Here is a 16031-nt window from a genome sequence, read left to right as displayed (position 1 = left end):
AATAAAAAATAAATTCATTTTAACTAAAAAAAAATACAACTATGGTAAAAAAAAAAAAAAAAAAAATCACCGCAAACATTCTAGCAGGTTCCTTTTTGTTTTTTTTGGTAATATCTAACAGGTTCCTTAAGTTAAGAGCAGCAGTAGGTTCCATTTTAGTTGAAGTGATGTGGGAAAATGTACGAGGTGGAGTGGGGCCATTTAATTAACTGTTTTTTAAAAATCAAAGTTGAGCTGAGAACTTGACACCTACTTAAAAACCGTGTCTTAGAACAGGAAAACATCACCTAACAAAGAACCTCATCCATTTATCCTCTTCCTTAGCTAATAATATTTAAATTTCTCCCCAGATATTGTTAAGAAACCGACAGTTGAAAACATTATTAATTAATCAATATATAACAAACGTGCTGAGTCTCATATAGTTGCTGCTAACCCGTAACGCATTACTCTTAGATATTAAAACTCAACACTCTTGTCCCACACAAATCCTCTGAAAGAACATGGAAGTTCCCTTTAATAAGTACTCTTAACTATATATATACTTAACTTGATCACACTTTTGCTTGATTAATAGAATGGAAGATGGCAAGAGAATGGGTGGTATAACATCAGAATATAGAGGTGTTAGAAAGAGGAAATGGGGTAAATGGGTGTCCGAAATCCGTGAGCCAGGAAAGAAAACGAGGATATGGCTAGGGAGTTTTGAGACAGCGGAGATGGCGGCGGCTGCATATGATTCAGCTGCATTTCACCTCAGGGGACATGTAGCTAAGTTAAATTTCCCAGAGTTGATTGAACATTTCCCTAAACCAGCAAGTTCTTCCCCTGAAGATATACGTTTGGCTGCACAACAGGTTGCAATTACAGTTCAAAACACAAATTTCATGGCTTCTACTAGTCATGGCCATGAAGCACCAGTTACAGTAGGACTATCTCCAACACAAATTCAAGCTATTAATGACTTTCCTATGGATTCACCAAATATGTGGACTACTCATGAAGACATAAACTTTACTTATGAAATGAGTGATTACCAAGAAATGGATGATTGTCTTTGGGATTACTCATCAACTAACTCATTTTAGAGGCCTAATTTTAAAGGTTCACTATTCTATTTTACAAACATATATTTAATTAGAGTGTGTCATGTTTGTACTAATTAACTTCCATAGATGGTGTGCCATTATATTATTTAAGGTTGTTCAGGAGCATCAAAATGAGTTGGTTTTTTGACATCTCGTTTTGTGTGTTGCTCTTATAATATTGTATTGTAATGTAATGTAATGCAATGCGTGAAAAAAACTTATTCAAATGTGCTCTACTGCATAATCGAATATAATACTCCCTTTTAATTTGTTTGTTGGTCCTTTCAAAGGAATGTTTCTGTACTTCTTTTTCTTTTGTCTAATTTTCAAATTTAATTTTTCATATTTAATACTATTAAGTTTTAAAAACATTTTGATATATTTGATGTATTTTTAATTTAAATAAAACATATAAACTAAAACGGAGAAATTATTATAATTGGATATTTCTGCTGATGTACATTTCTTGTTTGATCATCTTATTTTATTGATTTTATTCAGTATCGATTGCGCGGGACCATTGTATTTTATTACTAAAATAATTTTCTGACTGAAAAAAAAAAATTCAACCTTCTATATTTTATTAGAATAGTCACAAGTATCTAACAACCCTGTGAAGAAGGATATTCTTTTTTTTTTTTAATCAAATAAATTCGAGATCCGATGGTCTTATGTATAAACTCAAAACGGATCCAGAATATGTACACAACCCAGTCTACTACAAAGCCATAAAAACATAAAGATGAAAGACTTTCTTCTCTGCCGATGCGCAAGTCCGGTTACAGGGTTGAAGAGGAACTTCAAGTAAGGATCTAAGCTAATGGCCTTAAATCTTTATGTTTTTAGATTTAGTGGAAGATGAAGATAATAACCGTATCCATTAGTGTATATTAGGGGTGTAAAGTGGACGAATTGAGCTGAAATTGGCGAAGTTAGAAGGACTAGAAATCAGTTTGAGTTATCACTTATCACCCACCCAAATTTACTTGGAAACTTACATAAATATACAATATTAAAAAATATTTACCATTTATATCCATGACTTTTTTTTCCCACTTGATCACTTTTAATACATTTATACTACAGTTTTAATGCATATTACAAAGAACAATTTATTATTCATTTATAATAAAAAATTTATTGATAGATAATACATTTATCAAATATTTTAATACACTTATAATACAATGTGTCAATTTCTTACTATACAAACATAATATATTTTAAAAAACAATTATAACACATATGTATTGCATACATAATTCACATTTAGTATATATTGCAAATTTAACATAGTATTACTATGTATTGCTATAAATGATAGTAAAAAATAATAAGTATCGCTAAAATCAGTAATTATTTATTAAAAGGTACTCATCCAAATAATTTTTCCTTATCTACTTTTGGATCAAATAGGCTAAAAAATTTGGTTATTACCCGCATAATTTTACCCGTTTAATCTAAAAAAATTAAATGCTATTTAACTTTTGTAATGACAATTTGTATTCCAAGTCTAGAAAATAAAAAAAAAAATTATTGATTTTGAAATTAAAAGTAATCAAACTTTTACCATCAAATAAACATTTTCTCCCTTCGTTTAAAAAAGAAAGATCTAAAATCTAATTTTGGTCTGCTTAAAAAATAATGATTCTTTTTCTTTTTTTTGCAACACTTTAATTTCTATTTTTCACGTAGCATGTTTAGTGCCACAAAATTAAAATGTTGTTTTGGTATATTTGACATAATTTTAATTTAGGATCACAAGATTGAAAAATCTTCTTTATTTTCTTAATTTCCATGTCAAGTCAAGTTAGATCGTTCTATTTTAAATGAAGGGAATATTTAAGATGATTCATTCAACATGTATTGTATGAAATGCAATACAATTTAATTTCTTTCGTTTATTTTGACTATAGAAAAGCAATTTTTTTATTTACAAATGAAAATAATGAATATATAAATTTTAGAAGATATAAAATAGATGATAATTCATACATTCAATAAGGGAACATATACATTGCATTAATGCTAATAAAGAGTTTCAAAATAAGTTGAATTGAAGAATATATTGGACTTAATGGAAGATAATCTTAAAATGATTAGGACTTCAATGAGTTGAGATTGACCCAATATAAATTACCTTAAGCCAAATCCATAAAATTCTAGACAAGTTGGGCGAGTTACCTATATATGAGCTCATATTGATAGCGCTAGTGTGTGTTATTATATATGCTATCGTGTCTTCAAATGTTGGGTTGATTCCATCTCAAGCACAATAAACTCTCACCGGATGCTATAATTTTAAACCCAGAAAAAGAATATTTTTATAACCTGTTTGGATAACTTTTAGGTTTTAACTTATGAACTAAAATTCACAAGCCAGAAATCGTAATAGAGTCTTGATTTCGAGTGATGCAACAATAACGAGGCACACAATATTACTTAAGAACTCATTACAATTAGGGCTTTTTGGATTAGAAAAATTGATCACACTCAAGTTACCCTCAAAACAAGTAAGAGAATATGCGGTCGTTAGGAATAAAATTGCCCAACAAGAATTGGGGTCAAATCCTCATAAAGTGATATAATGCAAGGAATTCAATTAGAAAATTAAGAGTGCAAACCAATTTGTTTGTAGCAATTAAAAGATATGGGTGAATGATTCCACCAAATTAATGAAAAGGGTTTTGGTATCAAGTAACATAATTAAACTAAAATTAGGATTTCAAACAAGTAAAAGACGATCTAGGGATGCGAGAATTTGTATCAATGTCTAGTAGGGGTATTTGTGCTTGCTCATAATCATTAAACAATCATGGATAGGCTGGTAATAGTAAATAACACTAATATTTATTCGATCTCATAACATTAGATCATAAAATATCCTTTCGGTCTCATCTATGTGAGTCACAAATAAATGTAATACCTTACTAGAATCTCTCTTCCGAGCAGATTTGGCCACTAGAATTGAATCATAATTTCTCTTTCAAGTAAACTATAGTAAACAAATATGAATTGCACGCATTAAACTAATTACCCAATTCAATCAATCTATTTCGAGCATCAATCGAAGATGTAGGGTAGGCTTACGTTTGCAACCTTAACTCATGCATGCTTATTAGCTTAAATTCATGAATCTACAATAATAAAACAAAGCAAGACACAAATCCACTACAATAAATAAACACCAAAACCCATAAACACACCCCTAGATTTGGGATTTTAGCCAAGCATCATAAGAGAAAAAGAGATTATACTCATTATGATTCCAGCCATTGGGGAATTGAAAATAAGTGCAAATTTTCAAGACTCTCTTCAATTTGAACCTTCTATTGTCAATTATAAGGTTGCTCACAAACACCGAAACTATAATAGTATTTTCTCAAAGTTAATACTAAAATGTTCTCCAAAAATTTGATACTAAAAAGTGGTTTCTAAAAAATAATCAAAAAGTTATATATTTTCTCTCGTTTTGACTAGTTATAGTTATCAAGAGGAAACTGTCGATAACGAATAACCTAAGGAAATAGAGCACGTTCAAGAAAAAGAAGCGAAAATTATGCCAAAGGCAAATGTGACAAAAATTGGCGTTGAAACTTTGGCGACATTACCTCAAATCAAAATCACATTTCCATTCCCGCAAAGGTTGAGAAAGAAAAATGACAATGAAAAATTAAAAAAGTTTGTGAAAATAGTCAAAGATTTGAAAGTGAACATTCCATTGGTGGATGCCTTGACTGAAATTCCGAGTTATGCTAAATACATAAAGGAATTAGTATCAACGAAAAAGGGTGATCAATTGTGAAATAATTGTACTACCGCAAACATATGGAGCGATAATGGGAAAGAATGATGTCTTCAAGAGAGATGACCCTGGAGCTTTCACGATCCCCTGCACTATTGGTGAGTATACTTTTGCAAAAGATTTATGTGATCTTGGTGCTGGCATAAATTTGATGCCATTGGTGGTATTTGATACGCTCGGGCTTGAGAAACCAACATCAACATCTATGAGACTTTTAGTGGCTGATCGTCCAATTAAAAACATGGTGGGTGTGATCTATGATACGATGGCAAAAATTGAAAAATTTGTGTTCCCCGCAGATTTTGTGGTGTTTGATTGTGAAATTGATGTCAAGATGCCGGTTATTCTTGGTAGACCATTCTTGGCCACTAACAAAACTTTGGTTGATGTAGATGGTGGTGAGTTGCCATTGATGGTATTTGATACACTTACGCTTGAGAAACCAAAACCAACAAATATGAGGCTTTTAATGGTTAATCGTTCAATTAAAAACTTGGTGGGTGTAGTCTATGTTATGCTGGCTAAAGTTGACAAATTTTTGTTTCCCGCGGATTTTGCCGTGCTTGATTGTGAAATTGATGTCAAGATGCCAATTATTCTTTGTAGACCATTCTTGGCCACTGACAAAGCTTTGGTTGATGTGGATGGTAGTGAGTTGAAGTTCTGATTCAATCATGAAGTAGTCAGCTTCAATATTCAAAAATCAATGAAATACCCAAGTTACATGCATGTTATGTCTCACTTTTATCAAATTGATGATGATGTAACAAGTATTGGAGGTGCAACATATTGTAGGGAACCTTTGGCTCAAGTGCTACTAAATTATTATCAAAATGAAATTAACGACAATGATGAGGTTGGGGCTTCTCTTGAAAGGTGTGGGTTCACACAATTATTTCCAAGCTAAACTCGACCTTGATTTGGCTAGTAGAGAAGCATCACTCGCCAAACCATCCATCATTGAACTACCGAAATATGAGTTGAAGGAGCTCCTGCCTCATCTCAAATATGTTTTCTTGGGGGGAAACAACACACTTCTGGTAATTATTGCAAGTGATCTCAAACCATGGCAAGTGGAGTTGTTGATTATAATGTTAAAGAGGCACATTAAGGCTTTGGGGTGATCGATTGTCGTCACTTTGGGTATTTCACTGGGCATGTACATTCACAAAATAAACTTAATGGAAGAGTGCAAACCAAGTATTGAATATCTAAGAAATTTAAATCCACTTATGCAAGAAGTAGTGAAGAAAGAAATAATAACATGGTTAGATGTGGGAGTCATCTTCCCAATTGTGGATAGCCAATGGGTGAGTCCAGTGCAATATGTTCCAAAAAAGGTAGTATCACGGTAGTTCCCAATGAAAAGTCCAAGTTAGTTGCCACTAGATCCATTATCGGGTGGTATGTGTGCATGGTTTATCTGAAGCTAAATTCATGGACGAAAAAAATCATTTATGTATTCCCTTTATTGATCAGATGCTTGATAGGATTGCCGGAAAAGGGTGGTATTGCTTTCTTGATGGATATTTCGGGTACAATCAAATCTCTATTGCATCAGACAATCAATAAAAGACAATGTTTACATGCCCCTATGTCACTTTTGCATTCAAGCGAATGCCATTTGGGCTATGCAATGCCCCAATCACCTTTCAACATTGTATGATATCGATCTTTGCAGCTATAGTGGAAGACTCTATGGAGGTGTTCACGAATGATTTCTCTGTTGTGGGGGATTCTTTCATGAAATGTTTGAAGCATTTGGAAATGGTGTTGTAAAGGTGTGTGGATTCAAATTTGGTCCTCAATTAGGAAAAGTATCACTTTATGGTGAAAGAAGGAATTGTGCTTGGCCACAAAGTTTCCGGGGAAGGTATTGAAGTCGATCAAGAAAAAATTCAAGTGATCGAAAATTAACTTCCCCCAATTTTGTTAAAAGGTGTGAGGAGCTTTCTTTGGTAATGATGGGTTCTATAGGCGGCTTATTGAAGATTTCTCCAAGATTGTTATCCCATTGTGTAGTTTAGAATGAGAGCACATTTGGTTTTGATGACTCTTACATGGTGTCTTTCAAAACACTCCAGGAGAAACTTATCTCAACCCTAATAATATTGGCCCCTATTGGAACTTCCCTTTTTAAATGATGCGCGATGCTAGTGGTTTGGCACTAGGAGCTATTATTGGGCAACGCAAAAACAAGTTCTTTCACCCTATCTATTATGCTAGCAAAATGTTGAATTGTGCTCAAAAGAATTCTGCAGTAAAGGAATAAGAATTGTTGGCTGTGGTATATGGGTTTGAGAGTATCGAGTGTATTTGTGTGGTACCAAAGTGGTTGTTCACACATACCATGCAACTTTAAGGTACCTAATGGCAGAGAAAGAGGTTAAAGCCAAGATTGGTCCAATAAGTGTTCCTTCTCCAAGAATTTAACTTCAAGGTGAAAGATAGAAAGGGATGTGAGAACCAGGTAGTTGACCATGTTTCATTGTTGGAGGTGCTAAAGTGGTTAAAGAGAGAGACATTGATGATGATTTTCTGGATGAATCGGTAATGGTAATTTCTACACCCTTTGTTCCTTAGTATGTTGATTTGGCAAATTTTATTGTTTGTGGGATGTTACCTAATGAATTGAGTAGCTATCAAAAGAGCAAATTCCTATTTGATATGAAGAAGTACTAATGGGATGAACTGTTTATTTTTAGAGAATGTGCTGATAATATCATTTAGCGCTATGTGCCAAAAGTGTAAATGAATGAGATCCTTGAAGCATGTCATGCCTCAGCAACAAGTGGTCATCATGAAGGCATTCTTACCGCCTCTATAGTTCTACAATGTGGCTACTATTGGCCTACACTATTTAGGGACACTCATGTGTTCTGCATATGTTAAGTCCAATGTCAACTACAAGGGAGCATATCTAGGAGACATGAATTGCCACTTTCACAAATCCTTGAAATTGAATTGTTCGATGTTTGAGGAATTCATTTTATGGGCCCTATTCCTAGGTCTTTTAGGAATAAGTACATCTTTGTAGCAGTTGATTATGTCTCCAAACGGTTGGAACCGATAGCATTACCAAAAAATGAAGCACGAAATGTTATAAGGTTCCTCAAAAAGAACATTTCACTAGATTTGGTACCATAAGGGCCATTCTAAGTAATAGCGGATCACATTTTTACAATCGTCAATTTTCAGCCCTCTTCTCAAATTATGGGGTCAAGCACAAAGTAGCAACACCATACCATTCATAATCAAGTGGGTAAGTTAAAGTGTCTAATCAAGAAATAAAGAGCACTTTAGCCAAATAAGTGAATGTCCATCGCACTACCTGTTCCAACAAGCTTTAAGATAATTTGGGTGTACCACACGACATTCAAATCCCCAATCAGGATGTCTCCCTACAAGTTAGTGTTTAGGAAAGCTTGTCATGTTCTAGTTGAGCTAGAACACAAAGCATTGTGTGCTTTGAAAAAGATAAATATGAATTGGGATTTAGCCTCCAGAGACCGTGTACACCAAATCCTTAAGCTGGATGAATTTTGTTTACAGGCCTACAAAAGCTTCGCACAATATAAAGAGAAAGTTAAATTGTGGCATGATGCTAAGATACTACCCCGATAGTTTCGAGTAGGGGAGTTAGTCCTACTATTTAATTCAAGATTGAAACTCTTCCTGGGTAGCTCAAATCCAATTGGATTACGTCGTACACTATCACACGGGTATATGGCAATGGAGCAAATTAAATTGAAGATGCAAAAGGGGTGCGATTCACAGTTAATAGACAGAGGTTGAAAGCATATTTTGGAGAAGGCCATGACGTGAGGACTATTAAAGTGGTATTTTGGATGATGTTTGAAGAGCATGTCCACGTCATGCAATGATGTTAAATTAGCCGCTTCTTGGGAGGCAACCCATGTGTTAGTTGTTTTCAATAACGTAGGTGTTAACATGTGTAAGCATGGTGTAAAAGGCGATTGTAAGGGCAAGTTGCTAATGCACTGAGTGTAGTAGGCAAAGCTCTAACGAGTCCACCCAATGGGAGGCTCAACTTTAGGTACTTACTGTCACTTATGGGGATGCTCATCGCCCACTCGATGATATGCGAATGCCATTGAGCGAACCCGTTGTAGTCCGCTTAGTCAGGCAAGAAAACGAAAACACTAGTAATTTTGGTGATGCGCATGCAAGAAAAGGTGATTCACCCATGTATATTGGGAAACCACGGTGTTCCCCGTCAAAGTGAAGGACGTATGTCCTAACCTTCAGCCCCAATAGTTGATTTGAGACTACTCGACGATTCGCCGATCAAGGTTGGCGACTATCAGTACCATTAATTACTCAGGGAGTGCTCCTACCGTTTTCTCTTTATGATATTTCTGTGTATTGAGGACACTACTCTTTCCTTTTTGGTGGGGTGAGGTTCTTCGTGCCAATATTCCCCTTTTTGATTCAATAAGCATGTTTACTTAGTTTTGTTTCATTCTCTCTTAATGCTGCAACCCCCATGAGTTTAAAATAGTGAAATGCTTGAATTTTTCATTAATAAAAATTTGAGGATCAATTGTATTTAATATCAATGTCTTTAATAACACTCATGATGAGCATGATGCATAGTTTTTGTGTTGCGAGATTGAACTCAATGTGGTTTCACCTTTGAGCGATCTCTTTTAATCTTTTATTGACTAGCTGTATTTAGATGTGAGCCTTGAAATGAACATCACACGTACACTTTTGATCTTTTTGGGATGTGTTAAATGAGTGTATTTTAAAGTTCCATATGTGGTGATGTCTTACTTGAAAGCATGTTTGTGGAGTTCTAGAATTTGACTTGTTAGTCTGATTGTGTGAATCATGTGAATGTGAGACATGATCTTGGACAACAATTTAAAGTGGGCATCAGATTGTCCATAAAGACTTTGTGAATCCATTTTGGCACCATTTGAGCTTAATTTATTTGTTGACAACCAAAAGAAGCCTCTTGAACCAAATTTATTCTTTCCTTCTCATCAAAAATCCTTTTTGAAGTATTGTATTTTGTTAATAGACAACTTAGGCCGAAAGCCTATATTGGGGGTGTGGAAAGGAAGGCTGAATTAAAATCAAGTGAAGGGAAAAGAAAGATGAGACTCAAATATGAAAGTATTGCAAAAAGAAGGAACCCCTCCTTAAAAAAAGGTTGAGTGACAAGTCAAGGTTTAAGTTCTCAAGTAAGAAAAATGAAGAAGAATAATAACTTGTGAAGAGGTGATGATGATTGCAACAATGCTTTGAAAAGGTATAAGTCACCAATCAAAATTGATCATACCTTAACCCTCAGCTCCATTACAAGACTAAAAGACCCTTGAGATCTTGCGTGAACTAGGTTGTGTGATGATTGAAAAGTATGAAACATATGGGACAAAACTTGCATGTGTTTCTCTTTAGAGAGAGTGAGAGTTGCATTGATTCCTATTACCTTTGTTGATTCACTGAGAGCATGTAATTTTTTTTTATGTGAAGGCACTTTAATGTATTTGTTGAAACATTTTCTTGGATTTGACAAGAAGAGGGTAACATGCTATTGAGAGTAGTCTTGTTATAGCACTTGCATGTTAGCTCTGATTGAGTAGTGTTGTTGACACCCTTATTGAGCTTATTTTATTCCTGATTTACTTGAGGACAAGCAAACATTTAAGTTGAGTGTGTTGATGAGTGGTAGATTTGCATTTATTTTAAGGTTCATTTATCTCAATAATTAGTGTCCTCAATGCATAATTTTGTCCAAGGGTGATCCGCCAGAAGAAATGGTGAAGTAAATAGATGTCGCCGAGTTGAAAGTGCTGGCAGATAAAATGAAGGCTCAAAGGGTGATACAAGGTAGAAATCATCAAGTCAATGAGGTTATAAAAGAGAATTGAATCGGATTCTAAAACACCTCAGACTTGAGAAAGGGCATAATAACAATTTTCAGGATCTTTTGGTGCAATCTAACAAAGGCTAGGCACGACACGTGGACAGAGGCATAGACCGTGGGTTTGGTCCCTGGATTTCCCCTAGCAAGGCCTAGAGGACCACGAACCACGATCGGACCAACGGACCGTTGTGTGGTCCACGGTCCGTAGATTGGTGTACGTGGGTCATGTCCCCAAAATCATGTTTCTAACGCCAAACTATGGACCAACTGGATGGACTATTGGTTAGACCACGATTCGTTGGTCAAGGTCCATAGGTCGTGGGTCAACAATTATTTTAAGGGGAAGTTGGGTCTTTTCTTAATTAGTCTAGTCTAATAATATGTCATTTTACCCTTCACTAAGACCCCTATATAAGCATTTAACACCAAATTTCTGTCAATTGAAATCATTCTCTCAAATTTCTAAAAGAAGAACAAGTCAGCTCTAAAAATATTTCTCTCTAGAAGTCTTGAAGAAGATGGGTCCAAGGTAGGGTTTTCAATTCAAGTCTCCATTTCTCCATTGAAGATAAACAATTGGCTTGAGGTATGATAGTTTTCATCTATGGATTCCTTCCATTTTTGGCGTTCCCAAATTCTCCTATTTTCAAAGTTAGAATTCCCTAATTGAGTTAGGGTTTTCTTCTGTGTTGTGGGTTCTCCTAATTGTTGATCTAATTGATTGATTTATGATTTATGATGCATGAATTAAGTTAATCTTATGATTTTTTGATGATTCCCCATGAACCCATGTAATCCCCATGTTTTCCAAGTCATGATCATACAATGTGAATTTTGGATTATGAAAGATGATTATATGAAATCAAGCATGAATTGAAAGAATGATATGATTTTATGATGATTGTATATGAGCCCATATCTAATCCATGATTTCTAGATATTGATACATGAAAGTGGGTTTGAACTATGGAAAGATGAATTATGAAAGTTAGAATGTTTTTATGAGAGTTATGTATGTGATTTAAGGATGCTTTCAGAGTGAAGTATTAATGATGATGTTGTTGTTATAGTTGTATTGTTGAAAGGATTTTCTCATGTACACATCTATGTATGATTGTGAAAGGTGTTCTCACATAATATGGGTTCCTAAGGTTGAAAGGCTATCCTCACCTAAAATGATAAGTTTAGCACCAAGTGGACAAGTAGAGATTACCTAAGTCCCATACATATGTGCCCCTATAGGATTGTCTAGAGAGACATTAGCTAGTGGATCCATAATAGCTAGAAGTTCACGGTCCTTACCGTGGCAAGTAAGACACCCCTTTTCGGTGTGGGGTAAACACCGAATTCCATGTTGCTAGCTCACATGGTCTTATATGTTGGTTAAGGCTACTTCCCACCATTAAGCATATGTTATAATGAAACAGGGTTACTTCAAGGAAGTATCGTAAGGATGTTCTAAGATGATGTTCACTTGCATTGATCATGGTTTTATGACTTATGGTTTCTAACTCTCAAGATACAAGTTTTAGCTTGATCATTGCATGTTTACGAAAATGTCCCTTTTTAGCATGATTTAAATGTTTATATGCTTAGATATCATACTTGGTACATTATTTTACAAACGCATACTCTTGCCTACATTTCCCCAAATGTGGGGTTCGACAGTCAGGGTTCAAGTTTCGTGGCTAGAGGTTGATTTGCGAGATTTCTGAGCTTTGGTGAGTCCTCATACTTTGAAGACGGATTTTCATTGTGCTTAATTTCCTTTTTATTTTCAGTTTTGGACATGATATATGGGCTAGGCCAATTTCATTCTATTGTACTAGGTGGCTATTGAGACAAAGTGTTTAGACTTCCGCTTTACTTTTATAAAACATTGGACTTGAAATGTTGTTTTATCTCTTTTGTTTTATTTCTCATAGTATGAATGCTAAGTGGATTGTATGGGGGTCTCTTGGGGTCCTATACGCCATGTTACATCTAGGGGGTACCCCTGGGTCTTGAAACTCCTCCTCAAGCTCCTCAAGCTCCAGTTGATCCTTTGGTAGAGCAAATGGCTAATGCAGAGTTTAGGGTTGTGATTCAAGTATTGGCTCAAGTCGTGATGGCTCAAGACAATAGGGAGGTTACAGTTCTTGTGAACCCAAATGTGGGTATGACAGCAACTAGAGTGAGGGACTTCACTAGGATGAATCCTCTAGAGTTTCATGGTTCTAAAGTTGAGGAAGATCCTCAAGAGTTCATTGATGAGGTTTATAAGGTGTTGATGATCATGGGAGTGACGCTGATAGAAAAGGCGGAGTTGTCCTCTTATCAACTTAAGGGTGTTGCTCAAATGTGGTTCAACCAATGGAAAGAAGGGAGACCAGAAGATGCAGGTCCTCTTGATTGGGAAAAGTTCATAGTTGTTTTCCTTGATAGGTTCTTTCCCCTTGAGATGAGGGAAGAAAACGTGCTTGAGTTTATCAACCTTTGTCAAGGAACTATGAGTGGGGAAGAATATGCTTTGAAATTCACACAATTATCCCGATATGCTCCGTCAATAGTTGTCGATCCTAGGGCAAATATAAGTAAGTTCATTTCAGGTTTGTCCAAAATGGTAGTTAAAGATTGCCTTACAACCATAATTGTTAAATACATGGATATCTCTCGTCTCATGGTTCATGATCAACAAATCGAAGAGGAGAAACTTAAGGAAAAGTCTAGGAAGACAAAGAGGGTTAAAATCGGTGATGGTAATTTCTCTCATGCAAGTTCCGATTGACATGGTCGTCTTAGATTTCGACAAAGGTTTTTCGGTCAAGGATCCTCCAATGCTCCTACAAGGTTCAACAAATATAGGGTGTCTAACCCTAAGCCTCAAGGAGGTTAGTGGGTCCTTATTGCCTAATTGTGCTAAGTGTGGAAGGAAGCATGAGGGCAAATGTCTAGTGAGTGCCAATGCTTGTTTTTTGGTTGTGGTAAGATACACAAGATAAAATATTGTCATTTGGTTGCTAAGAATGTAGGGGATAATAATTAAAGGGCTCAACCTAATCCTTTATCCGGTCCTAATAGAGGTCAGAAGCAAAACAAGTTTTCTGCACTACAGACTCGTGGTGAACAAGAGGGTTCTCTCGATGTGGTTACCAATATGTTGAAAGTCTTCCAATTTGATGTTTATGCTTTACTTGATCCTGGTGACACCTTGTCTTTTGTGACGCCATATGTGGCTATGAGGTTTGATGTTCTTCTAGATGTGTTATTAGACTATTTTCTATCTCTACCCCTGTTGGTGATCTGTTATAGCTAAGAGGGTCTATAGAATGTGTCCCATTTCCTTGTCACATAAAGTTACTCTTGTTGAATTGGCAGAGCTTGATATGCTAGATTTTTATGTTATCCTTTGTATGGATTGGCTGCATTCATGTTATGCTTCTATTGTTTGTAGAACTCGTGTAGTCAAGTTTCAGTTCCCAAATGAGCTTGTCCTAGAGTGGAGGGGGAAATTCTATGCCTAAGGGTCAATTTGTCTCTTGTCTTAAAGATAGCAAGAAGATTTATGAGGGTTGCATTTACCATCTAGTTAGGGTGAGGGATATGGATTCCAAAACCCCTACTCTTGAGTCGGTCCCCGTTATTAATGAGTTTCTGAAAGTATTCCCAAACGATTTACCCGATATTTCTCCCGAAAGGGAAATAGACTTCCGCATCAACCTTCTCCCAGATACGCAACCTATTTCTATTCCTCCTTATCGTATGGCTCCGACAGAACTAAAGGAGTTGAAAGAACAATTGAAAGATTTGTTGGATAATGGCTTCATCTAGCCAAGTATCTCTCCATGGGATGCTCCAGTTTTGTTTGTTAGAAAAAAGGATGGTTCTCTTCGTATGTGCATTGACTATCGTCAGTTGATCAAGGTGACCATTAAGAATAAATATCCTCTTCCAAGGATAGATGATTTGTTTGACAAACTTCAAGGAGCGAGTTACTTCTCTAAGATTGACCTTCGGTCGGGTTGTCACCAATTGAGGGTGAAGGAAGATGACATTACGAAGATGGCTTTTCAAACTCAGTATGGTCATTATGAGTTTTTGGCAATGTCGTTTGAGTTGGCTTATGCTCTGATGACAATTATGGATTTGATGAATAGGGTGTTTAGACAATACCTTGACATGTTTGTAGTTGTGTTCATTGATGATAAATTGATCTAATCGAGAAGTGAGGATAACCATATTGATCATTTGAGGATCGTGTTGTAAATTCTCAAGGACCAACAACTCTTTGCAAAGTTTAGCAAATGTGAATTTTGGCCAAGGTCAGTAGCTTTCCTTGGTCACATTGTTTTAAGTAAGGGTATTGAGGTAGATCCTAAGAAGACGAATGCCGTCAAGAGTTGGCCTAGACCTCTATCCCCTTCATACGTTAGAAGTTTCTTGGGCTTGGCTGGTTACTACAGAAGGTTTGTTGATAAGTTTTCTTCGATTGCATCTCCATTGACATCATTGACTCAAAAGAAGTCTAAGTTCATATGGTCCGAAGCTTGTAGAACAACTTTTAAGAATTGAAGGACAGACTTACTTCCGCTTTGGTGTTGACTTTACCAGAAGGAGCATATGGTTTTGTTGCTTATTATGATGCCGCCAGAATTGGGTTAGGATGTGTGCCTATGCAAAATGGGAAAGTTATTGCCTATGCTTCAAGGAAACTAAAGGTTCATGAAAATAGTTATCCTACCCATGACCTTGAACTGGCAGTGGTTTTGTTTGCCTCAAAGATTTGGAGGCATTATTTGTATGGTGTTCATGTAGATGTGCTTACCTATCACAGGAGTTTGCAATATGTGCTTAATCAGAAGGATCTAAATAATTACAAAAGAAGGTGGCTCGAGTTATTATAGGATGATGATATGAGTGTTCTCTATCATCCTGGTAAAGTGATTAACGTCTCAAATATACCTCATCTAATTCTAGGTGTAGACGATCGTTACATAGTATAAAACCCAACAAAGAGTTGTGGTCGAACCCACAGGGAGCGGTACGTGCTTAAATTTAGTTATAAAGTTATAAAGTGGTCTAAGAGTTTATAGCAATAGAAATTATCAAAAACATACAAACAAGTCAAAAGGGGTGACAACGAAAGTTAGATGGGGGGTTTGGATTGTCAATTAACAGTTGAATCAAGTACGAAAATAGGGGAAACAACAATATTAAAAGGGTTCGCTTGAGGACCAGCAATGGTTCTTGAGTGCCGGCCACA

At 35.7% G+C, this 16031-nt stretch overlaps 1 protein-coding gene across 1 annotated transcript; it reads left to right on the top strand.

Moving 5' to 3' along the window:
* Window positions 1-587: 587 nt before the first annotated feature.
* LOC125844779 (ethylene-responsive transcription factor ERF022-like) lies at window positions 588-1209 on the top strand. Its single transcript, XM_049524115.1, has one exon. The coding sequence runs from the start codon at window positions 597-599 to the stop codon at window positions 1086-1088; it is 492 nt and encodes a 163-aa protein (XP_049380072.1). The 5' UTR covers window positions 588-596; the 3' UTR covers window positions 1089-1209.
* Window positions 1210-16031: the final 14822 nt, after the last annotated feature.

This window comes from Solanum stenotomum, chromosome 11 (genome assembly GCF_019186545.1).
Source record: "Solanum stenotomum isolate F172 chromosome 11, ASM1918654v1, whole genome shotgun sequence".
NCBI classification, from domain to species: Eukaryota; Viridiplantae; Streptophyta; class Magnoliopsida; order Solanales; family Solanaceae; genus Solanum; species Solanum stenotomum.
This window is presented reverse-complemented; position numbering and strand designations above follow the sequence as displayed.